Consider the following 25,252-nt stretch of genomic DNA (forward strand, 5'->3'; position numbering starts at 1 on the left):
AGAAAAAACATGCTCGCAATCGACATTAATGTGTTTTCTTTGGCTCCACTGGCTCCTTCGAAGTTCTTACAAGTTCACAACGCTCACGGCGGCCCTGATGCCCTGATGGACCACCGGACATCCTGCACGCCACCTGTACTACCAAGTCTATCGTCAGCAACGACCATGTGATGAGTCTGAGTTCTCACCCTGCAGGTGGTACTATTGGACTAATTATACATTACTCAGGCTCAGGCTCATGTTCGGCTTATCTTTGGGCAATGTATAATGAGTCCATCGGAGCTCACTCAGACAAGCAAGTAATTCTATTACTAGTAGCTCGTTCATTGTGCCAGAGCCTGCTCTACAACTGCAGACTGCGAACCTCTGAGCATTCATGTCATCTCCCAGTGAGAGTAGGTCACTGTTACGTCCAGAGTTCAATGGCTCTACACCGTCTGCCTACGGTACGGCTTTGAACAGCAATGACGACCCGGAGTCCATCTCTAGGAAGGTTTTGGAGAGCAATCTTCTGCGGAAGCTGGATTTCAGAGCAGCGTATCTCGTTCTTATCTACATCTTGAATCAGGTGCGTGTCATCAGTTGTCCTGTGCGTCTCCGCTTGAGATTAACCATAATCTCAGATGGATCGAAATAATGCTGCGTAAGGCATTCTCAAAGGGATGTGTATGCTTCTATCGACCTGATATTCGTTCTCATCCGCAGCGCCGCAAGGCTTCGTGGTTTCGAGGAAGACCTCGGCATGAATGGTCGACAGTTCAATACGCTGATCAGCAGTCTATTCGTCGGCTATGTGTTGATGCAAACACCATCGTGAGTACTGTGATTTGAACTTCATGTAATCTCCTGTGAACTATGGTGGCAGAAATTTGATAATTAGTCGCATTTCGAAACCATCGCTGTATTTATCGACTAGTATGTCGCTCTGGGGTCTTCTCACCACTCTCATCGGTGTGTCCTGTTGTTTTAACCCTGTTTGCTGAGGTCAAGTGAACGTTGACTCGTGACGAAGGGATATCCACGAAGTGTGTGTATTATACAGCACTGCTCAATTTAAATGCTGATATGCATTTTTGCAGCTACTACCAAGTGCTCGCCTCACGCTTTCTGGTGGGATTTTTAGAGGCGACGTTTTATCCTGGTGCTATCTATCTGCTTTCAAGATGGTACATCCCCCAACTTCACATGACATACAGACTTGCTAAATGGCTGCAGGTATAAGCGAGAGGAACTTGGGTACAGGACTGCGTTCTTCACGGCAGGAATCGGTTTTAGCAATGCTTTTGGCTCACTGTTAGCCTCTGCAATTCTGGCAACCATGGAAGGATTTCTCGGTTATGCTGCCTGGAGGTGTGTAGTAGACAATTTATTCGCATTTGCATTTGCACATGTTGACATAGATTTTGGCTACTTTTAGATGGCTGTTTTTCATAGAGGGTTTTTTGACAGTCGTTGTCGGCTTTTGTGGGATGTTCATACTTCCTGATTTCCCTTCGAGCCCTGCAAAATGGCTCACTCCCGCAGAACATTCTCTTGCTCAAAAGCGGATGGAGGAGGACCAGGATTCAGAAGGTCATGGTCCAGTCAAACCTAAGCCAACTGGTGGCTTTTCCGATCTCCTGTCGATGATCACAGATTGGAGAGCGTGGTTGGTTGGCACAGCATTGTCTTGCTGTAATGCATCGTTGTCCTTTAACATGTTCTTCCCGACATTGGTGGCCACAATGGGGTATTCGCCTACCATCAGTCTTCTGTTATGCGCACCACCATGGATTATAAGCACAATCACTGCAGTCAGTGTCGCAAGGTAGGCCTTGTTGAAAATCCGACTTCCCCTCGATGGATAGGAAGCACTTACATTTTCCAGTCATTCTGATGCGACGCGTGAACGCTTTGGGCATCTGGTCTTTGCGTTGTCGATGTTGATCACGGGATATACTCTGGCTATGTCCACGATGAATATCACTGTTCGCTACATCGCACTGTCAGTAATATTTTATGCGCCGCTCAAGTTGCTCTCATATTATTCATCCAGCTTTCTCATGACGCAAGCGCAGGTCGCAAACGTCATCTTGTTGATATGGATCAGTAACACGTTCTCTCGTTCCAGCTCCAAGCGAGCAGTTGCGATCGGGTTCATGAACTCTATTGGAATGTCCGGGAGCATCCTGTCGCCGTCAGTGCTTTTCTCATACCACCCGCGTGTCACAATTAATGATATACAACACCAGGTACATCTGGACATCGAGCTGGGGCCCGACCTATACCAATTCGTTCCTCATCTGTATCGCGCTGGCCAGCACATCCATCTCGTTGTGCTGGGTATTTAGGCGGCATCTTCAGCGATTGAATGAAGCTGCTGAAGCGGAAGAGCGTTCATCGAGCCTTCCTAAAGGTTATAGATACCTATTGTAGCATTTGCCCCGGAGTGTAGTCGAGTGGATCCAGTACTTACATCTGTGCTGGTCTGTGGCCTGTGAATGACAGCTCATGAGATCAAATATTTTGCACAGAAATTTCGAAATTGCCAAAGTCTTATTGTTTACGCATTGGGTTTCAAAGGGGTCCCCCTCGCCTGTCCACTTCCGCCGGCCTGCCGAATCTTCCAGAGTCGTTCCAATAATTCAAGTACCATTGGTCTTCATCACTTCTTACATCGTATTCTCGTATGAGATATAGTTGACACAGATCCGCAAGGTCGTAATTTGTGAGTGTCACGTCCGCGGTCCACAGTGCACACGATGGGATACTTGCCTCAGCGTCATTATTCCCAGTGTTGTCCATCTGTACCACCGCGACCAAACACATCATCAAAGTACAAACTTAGACGTAAGGACAATCGATCTTCGATACAAAAGACCCACAGAATACAGTTGACCAGGGGCAGTCTAAGTTCCTAGATATAACCGTGACCAGGTCTGTTAACTTTAGATGGACGCTCATTGCATCGAATGAGCGCAGCCTGCCTTGGCACCAGAGGTGCGAACAGTGGACGTCTACGTCGGGTGAAATTGTAAGCAGTCTTCGTAGGTTCAGAAGTCTGGGAGGCATCTAACGAGAACAAGGTTTTGAGGGGCCATAACCATGACTGCAATTACTACCGGACGCTGTCCTTCCGACGATCTCTGCTTGTAACTTTGCGCCGTGACACAGCACAGTACTAATACTGTCGAAAAACCAGTGTGAGCTTGAGTCGTATCACATACCCGTTTTCTATGGCCGGGATTAATGAGCAATACTTGAAGCTTGAAACCTACGCAGACGTTCCAAAGTGTATACGACTGAAATATATGGCACGAACGGTACAAACTCACACCAGTCCTGCGATCTCCAACGTTAACCGCAGATATTTCCCCTCGCGCACCAAGCAATCACTACAATTGTCTCGTGTCTCGAAAGGACTACACACGTTAACCAACAAAGATTATGGCCATGGCCCCTCGAAGACTTTGTACACCAACCGGGGTTTCTGGATCGCAGTAGATCTGCGCTTCAAACTGTTTCATTTTCGAAACCCCGAGGTTACACATCCGCTTCATCTGTCCATCTTCGTACCTCTGGCCCTCGGGAATCTACGTTCGTTTCATGTGATAGTTATGGAACGTTATGCCTACCGACAACGAGGGGCACTTACTAATGGCGGGGCATTTGATGGTGCTAAACTGTGCCCAGCTGGTGCAGAGCAACGGTCCGATCACTTATGCTTTTCAAGTTCGAGTCGGAGATCAACACTATCTGCGCTTTGCGTATCAGTCGTTGAAAGTTCGATGAGGACTCGTGCAAAAATTAATAAACTAGTCTGGTATGGTCACGTACAGGAACTGGCTCCGGATCCGGATTCAATGTAAAATTCAGAGTTACGGCTGGTCCGGGGCTAGTAAGTTTGAGTTGGGTCACTAGACTCATAGTTTGAAAATCCAAATCCTTTGGAAGGTTCGCGTGATTTTTGCGTCTTGTCAAAGTTAACGTTTATGAGCGGTGGTTCCGCACCCTGTCTATTGCACAATCACGAGTGTAGTATCGGCCATCTGCGCCACATTTACATACCTGGCCCTCAAGCCCAACCTCAAGACTTATGTCAAAGAAGCGTTACTAGAGCGGAGAAGAAGAACCAAAAATTGGCCTGATGTAGAGGGTGTCGACGTTATCGCATGCGATAGATAAGTTGATAACGCATCCAGCCCTGTCCAGCCTGTTCGTTGTAGAATCTGGATGCAAAAGTCCTGCCATCATAGAAGTGTGACGGATATGACAGATATGGCAAGTGTGACAGACGCGATAGTCGCATAATCACATGTCAACTTGCATCAGTATATGAACCCCTGCGCCTCCATTTCTCGTTCATTCTTCTCTTGCACGCCCACCCTCACCTAGTTACTCTAAAAATGGCATCTACAGCTCAGTCCCAGTCCCAAGCTCCTGAAATTAGGGCTTTAAACCGCGTTGTCTCTATTCCTCTGGTTGCGTCTTCACTTGACCAGATAAACACCATCCTCGAGCAACACAGGCTCACCCGCTCGCCGTATCACGTCGCCCAAACACTCACCAATACCGCTTATAACTACTCCCAACCTATTCAGATTCGTCTTGCCCCACTCATCGTCCGTGCAGACGGTATCGCCAACAAGGGCCTCGATGCAGTTGAGTCGAGGTGTCCTTACGTATTCCAGGCCAAGCCTGAGGAGGTGGCTAGTTACGTGCGGGAAACTGCGACAAAGACGTTCGACAATGTCAAATCTCCTGCGGTTGGCGTTGCAGAGGGTCTTGACAAGGTGGGAGCCACGTGACCTATTACCCCTAATACACGATTGACTCGAGTTTACAGAAATTCACACCAGTCGTTGACCTCATCGAGAAATTCGCTGTCAATATGGGCAGTGAATCGGGCACTTCGTCACCCTCGTCTTCCTCTTCCGACTCCCAGTACCAGTACCAGCGCGTACTCAACCTTTCCAAGCACTTCAAGGACAATTTATACGTCTATTCGGCAGAGCACCTTAAACAAGTGCAACAGCAAAGTGTCCTAGTGTGGGTTGTTTTTTAGTGCATATATACATCGATTCTAACTCTTTCCCTTAAGTCAACGCGCTACCGACACCGCCAACGCAATCTCCACTCTCGCCTCTAACCAGATCAACAATGCCCAAAATCGCTTCTACACTCTTGGTGAGAACCTGGTCTCCGAGCTGCAGAAAGTCCAGCAGTCCACTGCCCAGCTCCCACAGACCTTGCAGGCTACATATCCTGACGTCTCCAAGACCGTCACTGACTTGCGTAACATCATCACGAACCCTGATATGCAATTCCCCGAGAAGTTCAATCGTGTAGGCAGAGAGGTCAAGGAGCGCGTGTCTCCGCTGCTTGAGAAGCTCACACAACGGATTGGCGAGTTAGTCAACGCTCTTAGCTCGAAGACGGAAGAGGCCAACGGCGCTGCTCAAGCGAACGCGCCGAACGTTGGCAATGGACCGTCCTAGGCGAATCAGTTAACACTGAGATTCAAAACTTTTACGAGCTTTCTTTTTGTCTTTATCATTATCACGTTCTTCGTTCTCGTTATGGCTGATAGAAATTCGAATAGACTAGAGATTCTCATTCCTCGACACTGGTTCACGCATGCATGCATTCATTGTTGTATCTTCCGTTCACGTTGTAGTTGTATTCGAAGCTTCCGGTTATTTTTTTCGTTCGGGCAAATCACAGATAGTTTATATTCGATACATTATGCAAATTGTCAGTCAGTGCGGTGACACTAGATAGTCTGACAAGCGCAAGAGGTATAAACTCGCTGAAGGGTCTAATGACCCTTACCAATGCGAGTACCGAGTTGAACGGTAGAAACAAGCAAGTACTGTTGGAGCACCCCAAGTAGAAGCCGTCTTACATCGCAGCTTCTGCAGCTGTCAAAGCCACTTTAAAACCCTCTAGAAGCCCCTCCCTTTCCTCTAACCCGACACTAATCCTAACCAAGCCCTCTTCTACACCATACTCCGCCGCCCATCCGAGCTCCAAATAATGCGCTAGAATGGTGTACGGACACGCGAGCGTAAAGTTTGTTCCAAGACTCGGGCCCTTTGAAAATGGCATGTTGTCGAAAAACGCCTGCGAAGCAGCAAGCGAGGTGAACGTGAGTGCAAAGAGCCCTCCGTAGCCTCCTTCCGGAAGCTTGCACGAGAGGTAGTTTTCAGGCGTGATGTATTTTGGGTAGAAGACTTCTTTGATGGCGGGAGATGGTAGGGATGTTCCGCCTGAGATGGATCGCGATCGCAAGTACTCACAAACCGCGAGGGTGTTTTCGTCGATGATGCGAATGCGCCGTGCAAAGTTACGGGAGTTGCGCTCCATGAAGATGGCGTCTTCATCGAAGTATGTGTCTTCGTATGTAGCGGACATGTACGCTTTGAGCGTGGCGTAGTGACGCCTTTGAGGATTTAGAATTAAACTGAGGTAGCGAATGTGAGATCGAGGTTTCGAGGATAGAGAGAAACGTACCTTCCGCCCATGGCGTTCGCGTCACCGCTAAATATCTTGGACAGGCTGCTCACAACAATGTCTGCGTGTTGCACTACGTCGACGTTGACGAAGTTTCCGATGGTCTCGTCTATGACGAGCAGGCAATCATATTTATCTGCAACCGCACGAAGGAGGGAGATGTTAGCCGAGCGAAGAAGAGGATTTGACGGGAACTCTGTGAAAAGTGCAGCGATGGGCTGCGAGGAAGGGTTCGCAGAAAGTTCCTGTTCAATAATTGTCTCCAGCGTGTTTATATCAGAGTCCAGACCGTGTCCGAGGAAATGACACCCAGGACCCCATTTTTTCAGGACTTTCAGGGTATCAGTGTACGAAAATCTAACAAACTATCAGCATGCCTCTCGATGCAATTTGGAATGGTTAAATTTACCCAAAACACACGCTCTTGGCTGGTGGCCTTGCGCCTAGAACTAATTGATGCGCAGTCCAAATTGCAGACATGCCGGTCGAAAACAAGTATACGTCGTCCTCAGTCACCTCCTTCACACCTCGGTGACTGGGCCCCACTTCAAAATCGTGGGCGCCTGTGCATGGACCCTGCGGACAGTCTTCCCAGTTGTCTCTGACGAGCACGCCGGCAATGCGTCTGCGTAATGCCCGCTTTGCAGAAGAACCAGCGCTGACTGGGAGGTTTCTCCCGTAGCGCTCTTCGAGATAGATACTCAGGTCTTTACTAAGTACGTCTTGCGGGTTCGGACTGGGAAGAGCCGATCCAAAGGATGGCGATCGTGGGGCGTGCTTGATGCTATAGTGCTTGTTCGGCGCCTTGAATGGAGCACGAGGAGGCGTTGGCGAGGAGAGTACTGGAGAATTTGGTAATTCGGCAGGGAGCAAGGAGAGACAGTAATCGGCGAGGCGGGAGGAGATACCCAGACCAGTATGCTGCCAGAATTGTTTCGCAAGAGGAAATGCCTCCGTTGGGAAGAGAACAATGTGTAGCTCCACAGTAGATTGCGATGATGGCAACGGACTGTCTTCAGGACAAATGCGATATTGCACGAGCCGCACGTGCGTTGGCGTGCCTTCTAATGATGCACGTTCAAGGATAAAAGCTCGACACCGATCTGCAATTTTCTTGGATGGGTATAGCAGACAACTTTCATTGTGCACCCCAAATTTTTGCTCACACATCCGTGCAAGCTTCCGATTAATGTTGTCAGGGATACATTCAGTGTGGCCTGGAACAATCACATACCTTTTGGATGCTTAGATGGATAAAGAACCTTGGGTATCCGGACACCATCGCATCGACGACGCGCTTCTCTCCTTGCTCGTATCCCACGTTGTCTGCCCATGTAGGCAACGAAACAGAGATCGCATGCGGAGTGAAGGGCGGCACTGCACAGCCAAGTGTGTGGTTGCTGGTGGAAATTGGGGTAGTCATAATATTTAGTCGCGGGGGAAGCGGCTGCCTCAGATCTAGCCTAGGGACGCTGTTCACTGATCTGACTCTTTCAGTAATTCTGTAGTGACTGTGTCTCGTGGTGATGCCAGCTGATCATGCCGTAACTACTATCCCTTCCGGTGCGGCACCCCACAGAAGTCGGCAGGCCACACATTTTGGCGGGAAAACGTGACATTTTGTTACAATCGGTCACAGGAAGTCACACAAAATCCTGCGAAAAAGCGTGACTGCCGACTTCTGTGGGATGCCGATTGCACCGGAAGGGATAGTACTCCCGGACTCGAGCGTTCAAAATCTTCAGTGCTCTTCCCAATACGTTGATAGGCCGGAGCCGGGAATTGCCAAAGAAGGTACCCATGGCCCGGATTGGTAAAATTGATCTATTCGAGTCATAATTCATCTGATGCAGTCTCCCCAAGCCAGACCTTGAAAAACCGTTCCTTCTTACCAATTCACTGTGAACGAGATTGTGCTTCATCACTAAAAAGCCCTGAGCTATGGATGTCTTCTATTCCATGATTTTAGTGACCGGCACGCTCAAGCAGGTTGCAGGTGATCATGCGAACAATAAAGAATCGCTGATAAGTTATCACTGTCGAACCTTTGAACCTTTCTTTTCTTGCCTTTCAATAAGCCCAGAGACAAGGAACCCAGCACTAGATTTCCGCCCTACAGACGATTATCGAAACAATAGGCTTTGTCTGTTGAAGATCAATCTGGTACCTCGTATATTTGTCTTCGCTGTTCCCCTGGCGTTCAGTGACAAGGCAGAGGTTGCCCATGCCGAGCCTCACGCCATCCAGTGCACTGCTCATGCGTATTTGACTGTCGCTCGACACGCCGGCTGCATGGATGCTGACAGGAGCGACAAATAATAGCTTGCGTGCGATGGGACCTCAGAGACACGAGTAGGGTCATGACCAGACTGGCTACGTCAGAGAGAATATTAGGTAGTATAAGCCGGGCTGGTCAAGAGCCTAGAGCACGTGAACTGAGTACTAAATGACGAGTTGGGTTTCAGATGTGATCTGGAGTCTGAACCTCGAGTCGCCATTCAATTTGTGTTTATCCAAACTACGCCGCGATATCAATTGTCTCACAAAGGGTTTCTCCTATGATTACAACTGTCTCTTTAGCTCATCGGTTCGTGTTGCACCCAGGTGACGAAATATCAACTACTTGCTGGTGCTACGACCCTCCCGTCTTTCGGGTGTATATTCGAAGCCACAATATTTTACCACGAAAAGTACTGCAAGCCTTAGCCATGCGACGGTGGCAAGAGGGCGTTCCATCACTCACTTTAAAGTACCATACTATATGTAATGCACATGTGGGAACGATCCAACACACATTCCATCTCAAGTGCCTCAGGCTCAGGCAAAGACGGCTGTTCAAAGTATGAAGACATGCAAATACAGGTACATCAGGTGACGACGAAAAGGGGAAACCAAAATTTGAAGAAAACATCTCCCTCACCCAACATCGCATCATCATTGTCGCTTGGCTAATTGCAGCTCTGGTCATCAATGACCCAGTGGCCCCGTACACCGAAGGTCTGGAAGTGATCAACAAATTGTGCAACAGTTGATAAAACTGAGTAACTAACCGTTTGGAAGCAAGATTGTGCGCCCTTGAAATGCATACCACGGAAGCTTACAGGAGTGGTTGCACAAAACTCCTTCCAATCACCTCTTGACGGGAGGTTCGCAAGGCGGTGTTCGATACGCTAAATATCATCAACTCCGCTCACTGTATTATATCCGAGAAACTCACTCGCTGACCAGATCCAGGCGAATCGCAGCCCTGCAACAACCAATAACTTTAAGATATGTAGACAAGAAGTTGATGAATCAACAAACAAAATCTTTGTACGAATCCCAGTACGATGCGCAATCTGGCTGATTCTGGTTGACTTCCCAATGACCTGTTACATTGTTTAGACCCTGAGAGCGGAATATTAGCTTCTCATACCAAGAAGCGCAGAAACACCTACATGATCCTCGCACCACTTGGGCGTGTATTCAACCCCGTGGATCTGTACCGGCATGGCCATGCAAGCTTCTATGCGGCGGCGATTGTAGTATGATGGAATGTTCACCAGTCGGGCAGTGTACTCTCGAGTGGCGTATGCTGTGCACGTGTGGGACTGCAAGTTAGACCAAAACATATTCGATCTCAAGAGTTTTTCTTCTTCGCGCTTCCGCCTCTCCACCACGCGTTTGTGCTCTTCCTCTTCCCTTTCCCATTGCTTGCGGAGGCGAATTCGTTCTTTTCCTTCGCGCTTCTGCCTCTCCGCCATGTCGTTTTTGTGTTCTTCCACTTCCCTTCCCCATTGCTCGCGGAGGCGAATTCGTTCTTCTTCTTCACGCTTCCGTGTCTCCTCCACTTCCTGCTTATGCTTCTCTACTTCACATCCCCATTGTTCGCGGAGACGATTTCTTTCATCGTCTTCAAGACGCCAGCGCACTTGGGTATCAATGCGCTTGAGGACTTCGTCCGCCACGTCGCGTTCGTGTTCTTCCACTTCCCTTCCCCATTGCTCGCGGAGGCGAATTCATTCTTCTTCTTCACGCTTCCATGTCTCCTCCACTTCCAGATTATGCTTCTCTACTTCCCATCCCCATTGTTTGCGGAGACAATTTCTTTCATCGTCTTCAAGACGCCAGCGCGCTTGGGTGTCAACGCGCTTGAGGACTTCGTGTTGGTGGGGGAGAAGCTCGATGTCTCGAACATCTGAACCTAAGGGGTTGTTGCAAGGTTTGGGCGAGAACACTAATGCAAATATGACGACCACAAATGCAACAGCGACGGCAGTGAATGGTGTGCAAGTCCAATTTTTTAGGTATTGATGGCGATGGGAAGACTCGCGAGGTACCACTGGCAGAGGATCTGTCTGCGAGGAGCTGCAAGGCTTTCCATCATTCATGAAATATCAACCCATAACCGAGCCTCACACACCTATGACAGTGAAGTCTGCGTACCCCCATTAGCGTCAGTGACAATAGTAGTAGACGGTACGTTACTTGTCGTATCGCATCTTGAGTAATATTTAGCAACTAACTATATTGCAACACAACTTGAAAGATCACTGTTGAATTTTGAATGTTCGCTAAAGATCTACAAACCTCTCCCTCAAATTGTCAACCTGATCAGGCTGTTGAGAAACTTCAAGGAAAGCTTCCTGGTCAGTTATGAGGAATAACTTACGAGTCAGCATGTCAGACTGCACTCACATAGTAACCTGCGGGACAATACACGGACAAGGCTATCTGGATGATGCTTTGGAGTTCAGTATCAGCGCTCAGCGGATTCAGTCGGAGTTACTAATCACGGGGTTGGTTTACTGTACACACCCATATACCAGCCATTCAAAGTTGATGCCCTCTCTCTTGCTGAAAGACATTCGTCGAGCCTTCCAAATACAAAGCAAAGACAGTTTGTTCAGGCATCGAGCATGAAGAAATATGCATCGATCGAAATGGTACAACGACGATGGTGAATGGATGAAGAAGTACAAGTACAAGTATGCACATCAAATGGTACAAATAGCGAATCCCAAAATCCAAGACAATATTTACATCGCCCAACATCGAATCATCGTCGTCACTTGTTGCAGCGCTCGTCATCAATGTCCCAGTAGCCCCATGTACCGCCATTCTGGAAACGGTCAATAAATCGTGTGCATTTGATGTAACGAGCAACGAACATTCGGGTCCAAAAGGCAGGATTGTGCCCCGATAAAATGCACCCCATTGAAGCTGGCAGGAGTAGTAGCACAGAACTCCCTCCAGTCAGCTCCCTCTGGGATATTCTTGAGGTGTTGTTCGATACGCTGTATACCGTCAACTTCGCTCGCTGCATCATGTCTGAGAAACTCACTCGCTGACCAGATCCAGGAGAAACGCAGCCCTACGACAATCAATAAGTTGCAAATATGCAGACGAGAAGTTGATAGATCAACGAACGAAATCTTTGTACCAATCCCAGTGTGGTACGCAATCCGGCTGCTGCTGGTCAACTTCCCAATGTCCTACCACATTGTTTGAACCCTGAGCGCGGAATATCAGCTGCTCGTACTAAGAAACGCACGAACACCTACATGATCCTCGCACCACTTGGGTGTGTAATTAACCCCGTGGATCTGTATCGCCGTGGCCATGCAAGCCTCCACACGGCGATTATAATACGACGGAACATTCACTAGTCGGGCGGTGTACTCTCGAGTGCCATATGTCGTGCACATGTGGGGCTCCGCGTCGGTCCAAAACATGTTCAATCTCAAGCGTTCTTCTTCTTCGCGCCTTCGTCCTCTCCTCCACTTGCATGATTCGTGGTTTGCCCGTTCCCTTCTCCATTGTTCGCGGAGACGATTTCTGTCATCGTCTTCGAGGACGCCAGCGCTTTTCGGTGGCAACGTGCTGGAGAACTTGTTGTTGGTGGTGGCGAAGCTCAATGTCCCATTGCTTGCGAATGCGGTCTCGAACGTCTGGATCCAAGGGGTTGTTGCAAGGGCCTAAGAGAGACCTGCTGATGCAAATATAGCGATTCGCAAATCCACCGGCCAAGACAGCAATCAATATTGTGTAGATACAAATGTTGAGAGTTTGGTGTTGACGGGAAGGCCTGCGAGACAGTCAGAGGGTCTGCCTCTGAAGAGCTACAAGGCTTGCCGTCATCATCAAGCATCAACCTATCACCGAGCCTCACACACCTAGAATGGTAAGGAGGTGGGCGAGGGTCACTGTGGACACTCATTAGCCTCAATGACAGCAGCAGTAAATAGTACCATACCTGCCGTATCGCATCATCTTGGAGAATTTTTAGTGAATGGTTGAGGACTGGTCATGTCGCCACACAAAGATCATTGTTGAACATTTGAATGTTCGCTGAAGAGTTTAACACTTGCATACCTCTCTTTTGATTGATAAACCTGGTCAAGATACTGTGGACTTTCCTGGTGAGTTATGAGGAATAACAAGCATCGATACAGGACTCACACAGCAACTTGCGGGCGATAAACACGCCAGCAACACGCTCACAAGCAATATCTAAATGGGGAAGGTGCTTATGCATATGAACGGCCAGATTCAGTCGGAGTCGCAGAATCAAATCTAATGCCGCTGTTCCGGATTTGCTGGATCATACAGCAATCGTATACGATCGATACAGCATCCCCTGTGTAAAAAAAAAACAAGGAGGCACACTAATACTGTGTGAGAGGGTAGAGGATCCACAGGAAATGCACAAGCGGCCGTATCTATAGTAAGTAGCATGACCCAGGATCCCAGTCTGATCCATCATCTGTGTTTTCCTCGGAGGACCGAGTCCATACGGCTCCTTGACCTGCGCGACAAACAGGTGCGAAGGCGTCGAGAGCTCGAAGGTGTGGTTAAAGTGTGAGGGAACGACGATCTAATACATACGTATGGTGGTGATTTCTTAAGTAAGATGCATTTCGTGAGTGAAAGGTCGCATCTTGAATTCGGGCGTACATTCGAATCCATTAGTGTTGCCATCCACATGTGGGATTGATCCAAGCGCCTGTCCGCACCGCCGCAATGTATCTGCTATAGGACCATCGTTGCAAGATCGCGAAGGTACCAGTGTCGACGAACTTCAAATCCCAAGCTAGGAACGGTTGTCAAAAGGATGAAGAGATACAAATACAATTTGTACACTGAACGGCACATGTACACAATAGTGAATTTGAAATTCCAAGAAAATATCACCCTCTCGCCCAACATCAAATCATCAATATCATTTGGCTAATTGTAGCTCTCGTCATCAATGACCCAGTGCCCGTTTGTGCCTAAGTCCTGGAAAGTAATCAACAAATTGTGCCACAAATGATGTAGCTAAGTAGCGAACCTTTTGGAAGCAGGTTTGGGCCCCCGTGAAATGCAAACCATGAAAGCTTGCAGGGGTGGTAGCACAGAACTCCTTCCAATCACCTCCCGACGGAAGACTTTCAAGGTAGTGTTCGATACGCTGCACATCGTCGAATCTGCTCATTATTATGATCTCTGAGACACTCACTCGCTGACCAGATCCAGGAGAAATACAGCCCTGCGACGATCAATAAGTCGCAAATATGCAGATGAATTGATGGATCAACAAACATAATCTCTGTACCACAACCAGAATGATGCGCAATCCGGTTGTTGCTGGTCAACTTCCCAATGACCTATTACATTGTTTAAACCCTGAGTGCAGAATATCAGCTGCTCATACTAAGAAACGCACGAACACCTACATGATCCTCGCACCACTTGGGTGTGTAATTAGCACCGTGGATTTGTATCGCCGTGGCCATGCAAGCCTCCACACTGCGATTATAGTACGATGGGACGTTCACCAGTCGGGCAGTGTACTCTCGAGTGCCATACGTCGTACACGCGTGGGGCTCCGGATTGGTCCAAAACATGTTCAATTTCAAGCGTTCCTCCTCCTCGTGCTTCTGCCTCTCCTCCATTTCATTTCTACTTCCCTTCCCCATTGTTCGCGGAGATGAAATCTTTCATCGTCTTCGAGACGCCAGCGCTTTTTGGTGTCGACGCGCTCGAGAACTTCTTGCTGGTAGTGGAGACGCTCAGTGTCCCACAACTTGCGAATGCGGTCTCGAACGTTTGGATCCAAGGGATCGTTGCAAGGGCTCAGACGAACCGATGATACAAATATGGAGATCGTAATTCCAGCGGTCACGACAGCAATAAATGCTGTGTAGATACAGATGTTGGGATTTGAATGGCGACGGAAAAGCTTGTGAGGCACCAGAGGGTCTGTCTCTGAAGGGCTGCAAGGCTTGCCGTCGTCATCAAGTACCAACCTATCACCGAGGCTCACACACCTAGGACAGTGAGATGAAGGACTGCATACCCTCGTCAGTATCAGTGACAACAGTACTTAGTAGACAGTTACTTACTTGTCGTCTCGTCTCATCTTGGGGATTTTTTTTTAGCGAATTGTTGACTAACCATATCGCCGCACAAAGATCACTGTTGAATGTTGAACGTTCGTTGAAGAGTTAACATTTACGAACCTCTGCTTCAATAATCAGCCTGGTCAGGACGCTAAGCCTGAAGGACTTTCAGGCTGGTGAGTTATGAGGAATGAACGTTTGAACACGGCATCTACCGAATTTACACAAGAACTTGCAGACGACAACACGCTTGTCTATCTGAACAAGGAAGGTGCTTAAGAACCTTCAGGTTCGGTCGGAGCCGTGTAGTTGATATCTGATGCCGCTGTTTCGAATTTGCGGCAGCATACGGCAGTGTTGGTGGAGGGTCGAAAGGCGGACCACTGGCAGAAGCATGCGGGGCATTCCGAGTCATCTATCTAGCTCGTGGGACACCTGCAGAGCCCCTATGACTGCACGTCATGTCTTATATAGAGTAACTATTGTTCTCAAAGACGAAATTTGTATTCAAAATAAAAACAAGGGGTGGAGGCTCCGCACAAAATGCGCAAGCGGCCATTGACACCTTGAGATGTCATGTTATGACAATACTTAATCACATATGGGCAAGTCAGGCTTTCATGACAAGCATCTTGATAGTGTTCACAAACAAGTATTAGAATTGTAGTGCAGCTCAGGAGTTATTGCTTAGAATAACTGGTACTACATACAAACGCCTACAAACCAACATACTCGCCACCATCCAGCCATTATCCATTGTACAAAAAGGCATGACCCGCTAACCATAAGTAATTGCTACACGACGAACGTCGAACAAACCACGAAAAGAAAGAAAGAAAGATAGAAAAACACACAATACGTCACGCTCACTCCCACCGTCCCACAAGCTCCCCCAAATCTAAGCCCACCAATGAGTTTCTGTCACCAACACCAAGCGTCGGCACCATCCGCGGACTATCCCTAACGTCTCCCAGCCCCAAACTCGGAACGAGACGAGGACTGCTCACATCTGCAGTTGGGATGATTCGTGGGCTTGGGCTGAGACGCATGCTCGTCCTGCTACTCGACCTCGAGCGCGCATAATCTCTGCTGGATTGTGAGAGATCCCGTGTTTGCGCGTGTGCGAGCGACCCGGAGCGTGATAGGTCCTTCACAACGCCCCGTGACGAGGAGTGTGAAGATGAGGACGAGGATGAGGCACGTCGGTGCCGCATGCGTTGTGTGGGATCAACATTTGGGATGTTGGCGATGCGTGCGAAAAGAGAGAGAACTATATGGTCGAGATTAGGACCGCAAACAAGCAAAATAATCTGAAACACGCACTATCGACAATGCTGACAATTCCGCACAGTCCGCCGCCCGTGGGCGTCCCAGGAGATGAGCTGGGCTCGAAGTCAGAGTCGGTTACGAAGAGCCGGTGTGCATTGGCTGATCATTCATTGAAGGAAACATGGCCAACGAGAGATATGTGAGGGAGGAATATATCAGGTAATTAGTCCATCAAATTCTGTAACTGGAGCAAAAAATCACGCACTCGCAAGCAATTTCTGAATCGCATATGAGAGCGAGCTGGTAGGGAGGACGACATATACTGTGTAGCCCATCAACGTCAGCTAAACTACCCAAATATCAACCGCAAAGCATACAAGGAGGTGCTGTGGTCGAATGAAAAAAAATAAACGAGAGGAAAAGTACGAACCAGGATACCGGTCTGCTCCATCCGTGCTTCCATCCGGCTCCTTGATCTGCGCAACAAACTGGTGCAAAGGCGCAGAGAGGATGTGGTTAGACTCTGAGGGGACGACGAGCTGTATGCGCATGGTAGTGATTTATAGATATTTAAGTAAGATCGTGAAGGAAGTGGAAAACAAACTGATCAAATTCAAAACTTCGGCGATAGCGAAGAAAACATACCTTTCCGACATCAGTGACGCTGACCGCTCCAGTGAGCCCACCCCAGGATACATATCCAGCTCCGTATCCTCCTGCGCCATCATCGACAACAGCTACACTGCTCACACCACACTCGCTCATCAGGCGCATCGCGTCAAGCACTGTAGAAGAGCTTGTAGCAGCTATAACAGACGCGTACATTTGAAGCGACGGAAGTGCAAGTGAGTGGAGGGGGCACGTAAGAAGCGTTGCAAACGTGAAAGTAGAGGGAGGGTGCTGGGGTTGTGGTTGGGTAGGACGGGAGGCTGTCAGGGCTGATACAAGCTTAGGCGACTGAGAAGGTTTGGAAAGCTGTGTGGATGCTTGTACGGAGGCCGATAGCCGAGGTGAGTGTGGGCGCTGTGTCAGAGAATGGGTGAGTACGGCAGTGTCCGGCTGCGCGGCAAAGTTGGCGAAGTACGCCAGCAAAGCACGGTCGGAGACTGCACCGAGGTAGGCGGTCCTTGCTGTTATTGCCTCGGGAACAGTGTTACCCTCTGCGGGAGCGATGGGTGGGGTGGCTTCGACAAGCACTACATGATTCAGAGACGTCACAAGAATAGAACCAGCGGGGATGGCGTCAGTAGTGAAGAAACAAGTAGGTAAACAAGAGACTCACCCCTATGGGTTCCCTTCGCAAAAACGCCAAGCAGTGAAATAAGGTTGGCGTCATTCGGAAGAGTCTCCAGGTAGTTCTTCTCCGAGAGGTCTGCGAGCGAAAGGGACGTCAATATCGAGAGAAAATGGGAAGAAGCCAAAGATACAGAGTCAAAATTCGTGGCGTAGAATAAGAGATTCAGGTCATAAAACACGACATTGAAATATGATGAAGAAAGCTCGACACATACTGCTAACAAGGTGCACGGGTACACTTCCTTCGCGCGCTGCATTCATGATCTGGTCGGCACGCGAGTTCGCACGAAGCTCTGCGGGTGGGATCGTGTGTCGTGTCGCTGCAAGCGTGAGGAAGGCGTTCACATCTGAGAACTATGTGCATGTTTCCGAATGAACATTATTGCGCAATAGCATAACATAGTGATGATCCGTGTGGTATAGAGGGGGATACAAGTTAGCTTGGACGAGGTGATGGAACTAACCAAATAACAACGCACGTCAAAGAGCCCAAGATAAGGCGCATCTGCTGACTCTGGAAGAGCGCGGACAGCGAGACACGGAATGTCTTCTTGCAGAAGGAGCTAGAGGGAGAGTCAGCGCGAGTACTTACCGAGCGCAGCGCTGAACTCACATCGCACGCATCCTCGACGGACATGTCTGCGTCTACTTCGACTATGCGCACATCGATTAAGTCTGTATGAATCCGTCAGCATTCTGGCACAGAATTGGGAGCAGAGATGGAACGCGTTGCTATAGACCTAGACGCACCCCTAGCCAATACACGTGCCCACTGCCCGACCCACTTCTCCGCCTCTGCCGCAGGGACATCCGCGGTTACAGCGACTGTTGGGCTCCGTACACGCGTGGTCCTCGAGATGGATGCTCTCCGTTGTGCCATACTAATCAGTATTTCACAGATTCGAGCTTCGCGTTGAATATCCAGGTAACAGTTTGAGTTAAAACAGAATGAGGTCTAGCGCTAGGCACGATGGCAGGGTGATAAGAACTTGTAGGCCGGGACGGCTCATGTGGTACATGACTTGGATAATAACCGCTGCGCTCCGCTCCTCTTATTACGTAGTACAGCGTAGTAACATAAGGACCGCTCCGCCTTTCCCTTTCCAGCCCCATCATCTTCAGTTTTGACGCTCTTGCACTTGAAACTCTCACACTAAAATATCCCTGGTGCCTATCCTCTGGGCTTGGTAGGATCCATCTAATCCATATCGATCTCAGTCGATACGCTGGGTTTTCTGGCATCTATCAACGAAGATGAGCCATTACCAAGACATCATTTCCAGGACGTTGGGACTTGGAGCTCTGGAGAGTAAATTAGCGAGTATCGTCATTGGACGGCATTGGACGGTCTGGATCCTAAGGCCTAAGGCCTTGATATTCGCACACGAGGCCTCAAACACCGCGGGTTGACGTCAGAGTCGACTGCAGGTGACTACCCTTCTACCAATAAAGGTTGTGCAGCAAACCAAATCTATCCTGGCGCCTTGCTAGTGACGTGAGTGGATGACCACAAAAGAGTTCTGAAGAGAGATATCAGACTCCCAAAAACGAGAGCACATGGGTAAGTGCCGCATCTTACATAGTCTAATTCGATTGATACCGGAAACCCCCGTCCGTGATGCGCCTCGGGTGTCGTGGCCCGCCAAGTATGACAGTATTTGCGTCTGAGAACATACGCCTAACAGGTGGGTCGATGGGTGAATGCGCAGTTAACTGGCGACCGCCCGTATCGGGATCAACCTGGTCGCATTGGAATACCGTCTTGGCAATGTTATAGTTAATTGCATTGTGGTATGTTCACCCGTCCATGTGTGTGATAAACCGCGCTCAAGGTTCTAATTTCTAACCAGCGCGAGGTCAAAATCAAGCCAGAATATAAAGTCAAGGTCAGAGACCCAACGCTACGGAACAACTTGTCCTGTGCTGGGAAAACATCATGTTGCCAGAGCAGCCAATGTCTTGTACGCTCAGGTGGCCCATCTGGAACCCCTAGAGTTCCACTGGCCGCTGGCAAGTCCAGAATAAGGGTGAATTTGAATAGATGTACACGTTCTTTTTTGAAACTCATGATGTTCATGTGTTATAGGCAATAGAGTATGCACTAAGCGATGCAGAGCCAACGAAGACTACAGGGACTATGGTACAGGGTATAACGACTATTGGTACACGTAATTCTAAACTCTGTTCAGAGTTCGCACATAGGAGATCGATGAATAGAAAGATGAGAAAAAAGCCTACGGGTTGGACTATGAAAAGTTCTGGAATCTGCCCTGTTGGTTTTTCCGTTGTGTTGGCTTTATTAAGCGGATTGGGCGTCCGCAATGTGGTGGCGGGTGATTTTTCCTGGAATGTATGTTGATTGCCATCTTTATGGCTTGTGTGCAGGTCCGCGGTGTTTGCAATTCAGTTGGTGGTTAATTTTACTCGATACCTCTCTACTCTTGGATCACAGAAGAGGTCCTTCTGCACAAAGGACGTCAAGAACGGGGCAACTTGGTATGACTAAATATGACCTACCCTTACTGCGAGAGAGCGTACGCGGCGGCAGGTGATATTTCTTACAACGTATCGCTTGCGTGCGGGTCGGCGGTATTTGCAGCTCATCTCCACTCTGGGGTCCTTCTGCAAAACGGACGTTAAGAATGGGACAAGCACCGTGCGGCGGCGGCGGCGGCGGCGGGTGATTTTTCCTGCAATGTTTGGTGATTGCCATATTTCTGCTAGTGGCTCGCGTGCGGGTCGGCTGTATTCATATTTTATCTCTACTCCCTGACAGAACAAGCCCATCTGAAAAGGGGACGTTAAAAACGGGACAAGCGTGATGAAATGTGACCTACCAAACTGTATGCTCTGAACTCACTGTCATACCTTGTCAGCTCGAGGTGCGTGGTCTTCGGCGACGAGTGACTAAGAGGATGTAAGTCATCCGCGCAACACAGATCTTTGCAAGCAAGGTCTGGCGAGAGGTCTGACACCTCTTGCCAGTTACAGTCCATCAATCGGTGAATTGGACTTGTAGAACGATGTGCGTCAACACCTGTGGGGTAACCTGAGCCTGACAGAATGACTGCAAGTATAGCAAAGAGGACTGACGTTCGAGTAGGCTATCACCAGAGCTTGACAGAATGGTACGGTTTCCACTGGAAAGTGGCGCGAGATCGAAGATCAACTTGGATTTCATAGGAGATGCGAAGGGATAATGGAGAGACATGTGGTGATCACGACATTCCTCTAGAGTATCGGTAATATTACGAAGTGTCAGTATAGCTCGGTCAGCCAATTCAATCATCCTGCTCTATAAACTGCAGGGCCGCAATGGATACTCTTGTGAGTACATGATTTATAGAGTCAAGTGTTTGATGCTTACCCAGAACACAACCGAGATTCAGCGCGGTATGGAAACGCAATGATGGCCGTTGAGCATATTTATGCTATCTGAGACTGCAGCTGGCTGTGCGTCGAAAATCGGAGCTGCGCAGCCCCCGATCTTGAACCGTATTACGGCCCTTATTTATACGCTGACTGCAAGTCTTCATATGTGCATAGGGTCGTCCCTGGATGCATTATGAGGCTCAAATTCAAGTACAACTTTTGAGTAATACATACTTTACGTAGTCGCTGCGCCGCCGATATTCGAGGAGCTCCTTGTTGTTTGCCTCGCGTGCGGGGGGATAGACGCCAAGAGCGCACTGGAAAGTGTCTCAAAATGTATGACTCATATTAACATACATTTCTTCTGCGAAGGTGTGCGACCCTGCCTGACAGTGAGTACTGAGTACTGTGGTGTCATAAGCAAACGCAGTCAGGCACATGGGAAGGGGTTCGAATCATTCCGAATTTCCGCAGCAGAAGAATTTACAGCATGGGCGCTTCTGAACCTGACACCGAGCAGCTGGGCCGGGTTGGCCCTTGGTGGTTGCATTGGACCATGTGCATGAAGTTCATCACTCTGCTTGTGGAGAGTTTGTCGAGATAAGTTTCTTTCAAGACGTCCTTCTAGATCCTTCTCCTGGTCAACTTCTTCGGACTTCACGTGCCTTCATTCAATGCTTGGCGCTGCTATTTAGTCGCATGTCTAGCACTGGTAAAAGTCACTAGCCAGCACTTAGCATATCGAGGCTCAGAGTCGGGTAATATTGCCATTCTTTGGGTTGCCCTGTTGGTCAGTAGTTGCACTCGTCAGGCAAATTGGCTGTAGTAACAAGTCATGTTGCCCGAGACCTGCCACTGTTTTGGACATAACGACTCCTCTTGCAGCGAATTAGGAAGCACATGGTGGATCAATTCCTCTCGTTCCCAGCATTGCGATAACTTACAGAGAGCTCATAAGTTATTTGCGAGTCCTGTCCCGTGACGAGACAAGCATGCAACGATCCATGCGTATGATACTAATCAATCACACTGATGAGAAATAATCCATTTCCATCGCCGTCTCAATCGGCCGCTGTGGTAAAGTGTCATTTAGCCCATTTCCATCAACATTAATGCAACTACCAACCATGGTAGCCTCAACGGGTCGAGTGATACGTAGCACATCATCGTCGGGTTGTTTAAATACATTCTTCTGAGGTGCATGAAAGCTCTCGTCTTGTGACGCGCCCATGCACAGCTCCGGGCGGTACACGCCGTGGCGGTTGTGGAACTCGGAAGAATCAATATTGTCTGCGTTGGCCTGTAGGTAGTATCGTGCGTTCAGGAGTGCGATGTATGAATTGACAAATACTGGAAACGGTACCACTGGTTAGGACAGTTCTGAGAGAATGCTTTGCTCATACATTTTGCCACTAAAAATTCAACACCGAGGAAGATGAAGGTCTTCGGCATCGCTGCGCACTGTGTAAGACCCTTAGAGACGAGACAGACATTACAATGATTGGAACCTCACTGTGATGATAGCTATCAATGAGAATACACTGTACAGAATATAAGTCAAGGTAGAAGTAGGTGGAAGTCACTGGAAGAAGAATACCTTGTCACAAAGCCGGTATAGATGGTGTAACCCATGAGTTTTGTTAAGAAGGAATCGGTGCTAAGTACTCCACGTTAGTGTGTCAGGTCCCGACAGGGGAAGGACCATGCCTTACCTGGGGAACCCAGTACGGGAGGTAGCGAGGAGATAGCATAGTGATGATGCAATAAGAACATCAATCAAGAAAATCGTGCCTAACGTCGAGTATGTCGCCCATTCAATTTTAAGTAAATCCACGAACATGTGGGTTTGATATCTACTCGCTATCAGCACTTCGTAGAGTTACGGGGTATGCTGTTTCGCTCACGTTCCCCAAAGAAGGGCTGTTATTGGGTAAAAAAATATGAACCAGCAACAAGAGTAACATGTGAGCCGTCCTCACCGGTGCCAACACCTGAAGATTTTTTTTCAAGACCGAGCGAGGAGCGTTTCTAGGTGACAGACCCACCTGAAGCCAGGACCACAATTATGCCCTACACAATAGTGGATCGACAGAATGAAATGACATATTATGTGAATACCAATCGTAAACCCACCACTGTTATAGGGAGAGTTCTTGATCGGCCCTTGCTGACTACGTTCATCACATTAGTCGTGGCAAATGCATTCGTTGGGTGAACAAATACCTATCCATATGCGATGAACATATAGGCTACGAACAAAGACAGCATTACGTGTTGCACATAACACCGCACACATCGAACGTACATATGTACCCCCCAAATGACGAGCATCTGTGAAGTGCATGTCTAGGACGGATCACGGAGCTTAGGAATTACGACTTACGTCGACTATGACCTGAAGCTGCACGAGTTCATCAATATGCTAGGAGAGGCTACTCGGAGGACCGAAGTAGTAACTCACTTTGGCACTCCATACAACTTCCGGGAGTGCAGCAATGTTCGCGTAGTTGGTCACTAAATAATAATAGACGCAATGGACGATCAAGGCCAAGTGCAGAGCATCAAGTGTCCTAAAATGGCAGGGTGTAAATGCGTGATCTCGACATGCTCGATAATTGCAACTCGAAGTGATTCCTACCAAAGCCAGATCACCTGAAACAATTTTAAGAATAGAACTAAGAAGATAACATAGACGTACAACCAGCTTATAGAATGTCATCCCTGTGCCTATGTGTCTGAAAGTAGATGAAAACTTGAACATTTGTTACGCCAAATAGGCTGTTCCGTGATATTAAGTTACGACGACGGGAAACGCTCAGTTTCGACTGCATACTGGTGAGAAAATGGTGGACTAACATCGTTGCAAAGATAACCCCGATAAAAAGTGCCCCATACGTATTCCCGAGGTTGAGTTGTGGGATGACACCCTGCGTTGAAGAAGACATTGTTGACAAGGAAATTTTGTCAGCAACGCAGTAGTTCTCTCTTACTATATATCCCGCAGTGAGGCTATAGAGCTATAACGCATGATTTTCGGTTAAGATCAACTTCTTTGTGATGCCATCACGGCCTGGCAGAGCGCCGATACGTTGGCTGCACATTCATATTAGGTGATTGGCATAGCCCCCCGAGGAAGCAGGGAATCCTTGACATTTCAAAGTTCAGAACTCATAAGCTTGGGGGAGGTCATAAAGGGTCATGATGTACGATGCATAATATGCATGATGTGACGGACTCGCCTGTACATGAGTTTTGCGGCACGTCGTCACCAACCAGGAAAGATTCAAAGTTTCTGTGCGAACGATCCTGAGGACGCCCCGGGCCCCCACTGATACCATCACCGCTGATTAACTAAAGAACTGAAGCTCCGGCTCGTATTCTAGGTTTGAGTGACTCCACAACAGTTGAATTGAGTATGTAGCACTGAGTGAGATGTAGGTGAGCGTGTCTGCTCCCACACCTCTCAGAACTACCGTTCTTTCTCCGCTGCGCACCAGGACCCAACTCATGAATATCTTATCACCTCTGAAGATCTGACGGGCCTCCCTCCGACCTGCCACCTCCATTACGTGCCCAGTGCTGCTCCTCGCGTATGCTCAACGATGTCTTGCAAAAAGTTCCACCTCACATCTGGTCATGTCCCGCCAGCAAGGTCACTGTATCATTGGCTATATGGATATTGATCTCTTCTTCTCCCTGCTCGTCATTTGTCGGAATACAGCGAAATACCTATACATATTGGTGTCCAGCACATTCTCTTCTACCAATTATGTGCCTGTTCCTTGCAGCTTGACACGAGAGGCACCATATCGTCATTTTCGCGACACGCTACGCTCGTGTCAGTTTGTATTTGTGCACTGCTCTGCCTTCGAACCCATTCGTCGTGCTCATACACGTAACACAACAGTTGTACGACGAAACATCCGAGTTCTTCGAGGGCGAAACCATAAACACATGGAACGTGTTCATCCCGGCTATCGAGCACTTATTCTACGACGACCAGGGGCTACTTATGGCCGCAATATCAAACATCATTTATGTGGGTGTTCTTGTTCCCTACGAAACTCCATGGAACCCGTGGGAGCCCGTGGGTCATCGGAAACTGAACCGTTCCAACGGTTTGCGCATGCATGGCATGTGCGGAGCATGCGTCTCGCCGGTAGAAATTGGGGTAAATATAGATGGCATGCCAAATGTTCCGTTCGATGAAAGTGCCATTCTCCCAACCTTAAGTAACTCCGTACTTTCTCACTAATTCTGCTTGTGTACTGCTGTTCGGCCGTACTTGCGCGATGATTCTTTTGAGCCATCGAGGTATTTACATACCTGGTCGCATTTTTTTAATTGCCCGGTACCATGTCCATATGTTCATGTTTTAAAGTGTGCTTAAGGATAGAGTGAGCTTAAGGTTCCAACAACTCGGAGTGCAAAGATTATAAAGTCAAGTATGGCAAACCCAA

General features: G+C 48.5%; 9 protein-coding genes across 9 annotated transcripts; 2 read left to right on the top strand and 7 right to left on the bottom strand.

The window, feature by feature from the left end:
* Window positions 1–376: 376 nt before the first annotated feature.
* Window positions 377–2,330, top strand: EDB91DRAFT_1245039 (tartrate transporter; the record flags this gene model as incomplete). The annotated part of the gene is made up of 10 exons (XM_041322487.1): window positions 377–568; window positions 624–643; window positions 706–813; window positions 866–951; window positions 1,013–1,025; window positions 1,080–1,166; window positions 1,216–1,350; window positions 1,418–1,807; window positions 1,868–1,984; window positions 2,036–2,330. The coding sequence occupies 10 exons, from the start codon at window positions 377–379 to the stop codon at window positions 2,328–2,330; spliced, it is 1,443 nt and encodes a 480-aa protein (XP_041180652.1).
* Window positions 2,331–4,309: 1,979 nt separating this feature from the next.
* EDB91DRAFT_1113423 (uncharacterized protein) lies at window positions 4,310–5,704 on the top strand. The gene is made up of 3 exons (XM_041317850.1): window positions 4,310–4,772; window positions 4,826–5,028; window positions 5,081–5,704. The coding sequence occupies exons 1-3, from the start codon at window positions 4,386–4,388 to the stop codon at window positions 5,475–5,477; spliced, it is 987 nt and encodes a 328-aa protein (XP_041180653.1). The 5' UTR covers window positions 4,310–4,385; the 3' UTR covers window positions 5,478–5,704.
* EDB91DRAFT_1344888 (pyridoxal phosphate-dependent transferase) lies at window positions 5,705–8,060 on the bottom strand. The gene is made up of 4 exons (XM_041325822.1): window positions 7,727–8,060; window positions 6,902–7,671; window positions 6,493–6,849; window positions 5,705–6,442 (listed from the first exon to the last, which is right to left on the bottom strand). Exons 1-4 carry the CDS (start codon window positions 7,913–7,915, stop codon window positions 5,881–5,883), a joined length of 1,878 nt encoding a protein of 625 aa, XP_041180654.1. The 5' UTR covers window positions 7,916–8,060; the 3' UTR covers window positions 5,705–5,880.
* Window positions 8,061–9,440: 1,380 nt separating this feature from the next.
* EDB91DRAFT_1245042 (uncharacterized protein) lies at window positions 9,441–10,862 on the bottom strand (the record flags this gene model as incomplete). Its single annotated transcript, XM_041322488.1, has 6 exons — window positions 9,441–9,491; window positions 9,543–9,662; window positions 9,710–9,739; window positions 9,796–9,879; window positions 9,930–10,475; window positions 10,527–10,862. 6 exons carry the CDS (start codon window positions 10,860–10,862, stop codon window positions 9,441–9,443), a joined length of 1,167 nt encoding a protein of 388 aa, XP_041180655.1.
* Window positions 10,863–11,466: 604 nt separating this feature from the next.
* EDB91DRAFT_1314852 (uncharacterized protein) lies at window positions 11,467–12,744 on the bottom strand (the record flags this gene model as incomplete). The annotated part of the gene is made up of 8 exons (XM_041325154.1): window positions 11,467–11,593; window positions 11,643–11,768; window positions 11,816–11,845; window positions 11,902–11,985; window positions 12,036–12,449; window positions 12,528–12,559; window positions 12,598–12,677; window positions 12,728–12,744. 8 exons carry the CDS (start codon window positions 12,742–12,744, stop codon window positions 11,540–11,542), a joined length of 837 nt encoding a protein of 278 aa, XP_041180656.1. The 3' UTR covers window positions 11,467–11,539.
* A 957-nt stretch (window positions 12,745–13,701) lies between these two features.
* EDB91DRAFT_1245044 (uncharacterized protein) lies at window positions 13,702–14,408 on the bottom strand (the record flags this gene model as incomplete). The annotated part of the gene is made up of 4 exons (XM_041322489.1): window positions 13,702–13,752; window positions 13,805–14,002; window positions 14,056–14,139; window positions 14,190–14,408. 4 exons carry the CDS (start codon window positions 14,406–14,408, stop codon window positions 13,702–13,704), a joined length of 552 nt encoding a protein of 183 aa, XP_041180657.1.
* Window positions 14,409–15,493: 1,085 nt separating this feature from the next.
* EDB91DRAFT_1113472 (uncharacterized protein) lies at window positions 15,494–18,506 on the bottom strand. Its single transcript, XM_041317851.1, has 10 exons — window positions 18,171–18,506; window positions 18,034–18,095; window positions 17,900–17,983; window positions 17,636–17,774; window positions 17,407–17,496; window positions 16,770–17,320; window positions 16,555–16,663; window positions 16,390–16,446; window positions 16,179–16,283; window positions 15,494–16,125 (listed from the first exon to the last, which is right to left on the bottom strand). The coding sequence occupies exons 1-10, from the start codon at window positions 18,298–18,300 to the stop codon at window positions 15,722–15,724; spliced, it is 1,731 nt and encodes a 576-aa protein (XP_041180658.1). The 5' UTR covers window positions 18,301–18,506; the 3' UTR covers window positions 15,494–15,721.
* Window positions 18,507–19,660: 1,154 nt separating this feature from the next.
* EDB91DRAFT_875247 (uncharacterized protein) lies at window positions 19,661–20,926 on the bottom strand. Its single transcript, XM_041328678.1, has 5 exons — window positions 20,788–20,926; window positions 20,514–20,722; window positions 20,258–20,457; window positions 19,938–20,207; window positions 19,661–19,883 (listed from the first exon to the last, which is right to left on the bottom strand). The coding sequence occupies exons 2-5, from the start codon at window positions 20,707–20,709 to the stop codon at window positions 19,824–19,826; spliced, it is 726 nt and encodes a 241-aa protein (XP_041180659.1). The 5' UTR covers window positions 20,710–20,722; window positions 20,788–20,926; the 3' UTR covers window positions 19,661–19,823.
* Window positions 20,927–21,687: 761 nt separating this feature from the next.
* EDB91DRAFT_1344893 (uncharacterized protein) lies at window positions 21,688–23,813 on the bottom strand. The gene is made up of 15 exons (XM_041325823.1): window positions 23,649–23,813; window positions 23,254–23,362; window positions 23,176–23,193; window positions 23,098–23,123; window positions 23,016–23,041; window positions 22,926–22,963; window positions 22,838–22,862; window positions 22,772–22,783; window positions 22,697–22,712; window positions 22,505–22,645; window positions 22,390–22,449; window positions 22,306–22,333; window positions 22,196–22,253; window positions 21,919–22,142; window positions 21,688–21,864 (listed from the first exon to the last, which is right to left on the bottom strand). Exons 1-15 carry the CDS (start codon window positions 23,735–23,737, stop codon window positions 21,817–21,819), a joined length of 918 nt encoding a protein of 305 aa, XP_041180660.1. The 5' UTR covers window positions 23,738–23,813; the 3' UTR covers window positions 21,688–21,816.
* Window positions 23,814–25,252: the final 1,439 nt, after the last annotated feature.

The sequence above is a fragment of the Suillus paluster genome (assembly GCF_016628075.1).
Source record: "Suillus paluster strain FC165 chromosome Unknown EDB91scaffold_9, whole genome shotgun sequence".
Taxonomy (NCBI): domain Eukaryota; kingdom Fungi; phylum Basidiomycota; class Agaricomycetes; order Boletales; family Suillaceae; genus Suillus; species Suillus paluster.

What these genes read in the sequence shown, in the direction of transcription:
- EDB91DRAFT_1113423 (XM_041317850.1), top strand. Translation starts at nt 4,386, where the DNA reads ATGGCATCTACAGCTCAGTCCCAGTCCCAAGCTCCTGAAATTAGGGCT. An exon ending in TTGCAGAGGGTCTTGACAAG is followed by an intron (nt 4,773 to 4,825) that starts GTGGGAGCCACG and finishes TCGAGTTTACAG; the next exon opens with AAATTCACACCAGTCGTTGA. An exon ending in CAACAGCAAAGTGTCCTAGT is followed by an intron (nt 5,029 to 5,080) that starts GTGGGTTGTTTT and finishes CTTTCCCTTAAG; the next exon opens with TCAACGCGCTACCGACACCG.
- EDB91DRAFT_1344888 (XM_041325822.1), bottom strand. Translation starts at nt 7,915, where the DNA reads ATGACTACCCCAATTTCCACCAGCAACCACACACTTGGCTGTGCAGTG. An exon ending in TCCATCTAAGCATCCAAAAG is followed by an intron (nt 7,672 to 7,726) that starts GTATGTGATTGT and finishes ATTAATCGGAAG; the next exon opens with CTTGCACGGATGTGTGAGCA. An exon ending in GCGAACGCCATGGGCGGAAG is followed by an intron (nt 6,443 to 6,492) that starts GTACGTTTCTCT and finishes TCGCTACCTCAG; the next exon opens with TTTAATTCTAAATCCTCAAA.
- EDB91DRAFT_1113472 (XM_041317851.1), bottom strand. Translation starts at nt 18,300, where the DNA reads ATGGCACAACGGAGAGCATCCATCTCGAGGACCACGCGTGTACGGAGC. An exon ending in CCGTCGAGGATGCGTGCGAT is followed by an intron (nt 17,984 to 18,033) that starts GTGAGTTCAGCG and finishes CTCTCCCTCTAG; the next exon opens with CTCCTTCTGCAAGAAGACAT. An exon ending in TGGAGCAGACCGGTATCCTG is followed by an intron (nt 16,447 to 16,554) that starts GTTCGTACTTTT and finishes TGGGCTACACAG; the next exon opens with TATATGTCGTCCTCCCTACC.
- EDB91DRAFT_875247 (XM_041328678.1), bottom strand. Translation starts at nt 20,709, where the DNA reads ATGATTGAATTGGCTGACCGAGCTATACTGACACTTCGTAATATTACC. An exon ending in TGGTGATAGCCTACTCGAAC is followed by an intron (nt 20,458 to 20,513) that starts GTCAGTCCTCTT and finishes GTTACCCCACAG; the next exon opens with GTGTTGACGCACATCGTTCT. An exon ending in AGTTCAGAGCATACAGTTTG is followed by an intron (nt 20,208 to 20,257) that starts GTAGGTCACATT and finishes TCCCCTTTTCAG; the next exon opens with ATGGGCTTGTTCTGTCAGGG.
- EDB91DRAFT_1344893 (XM_041325823.1), bottom strand. Translation starts at nt 23,737, where the DNA reads ATGTCTTCTTCAACGCAGGGTGTCATCCCACAACTCAACCTCGGGAAT. An exon ending in CATTGATAGCTATCATCACA is followed by an intron (nt 22,254 to 22,305) that starts GTGAGGTTCCAA and finishes GGTCTTACACAG; the next exon opens with TGCGCAGCGATGCCGAAGAC. An exon ending in GACCCGTTGAGGCTACCATG is followed by an intron (nt 21,865 to 21,918) that starts GTTGGTAGTTGC and finishes ACTTTACCACAG; the next exon opens with CGGCCGATTGAGACGGCGAT.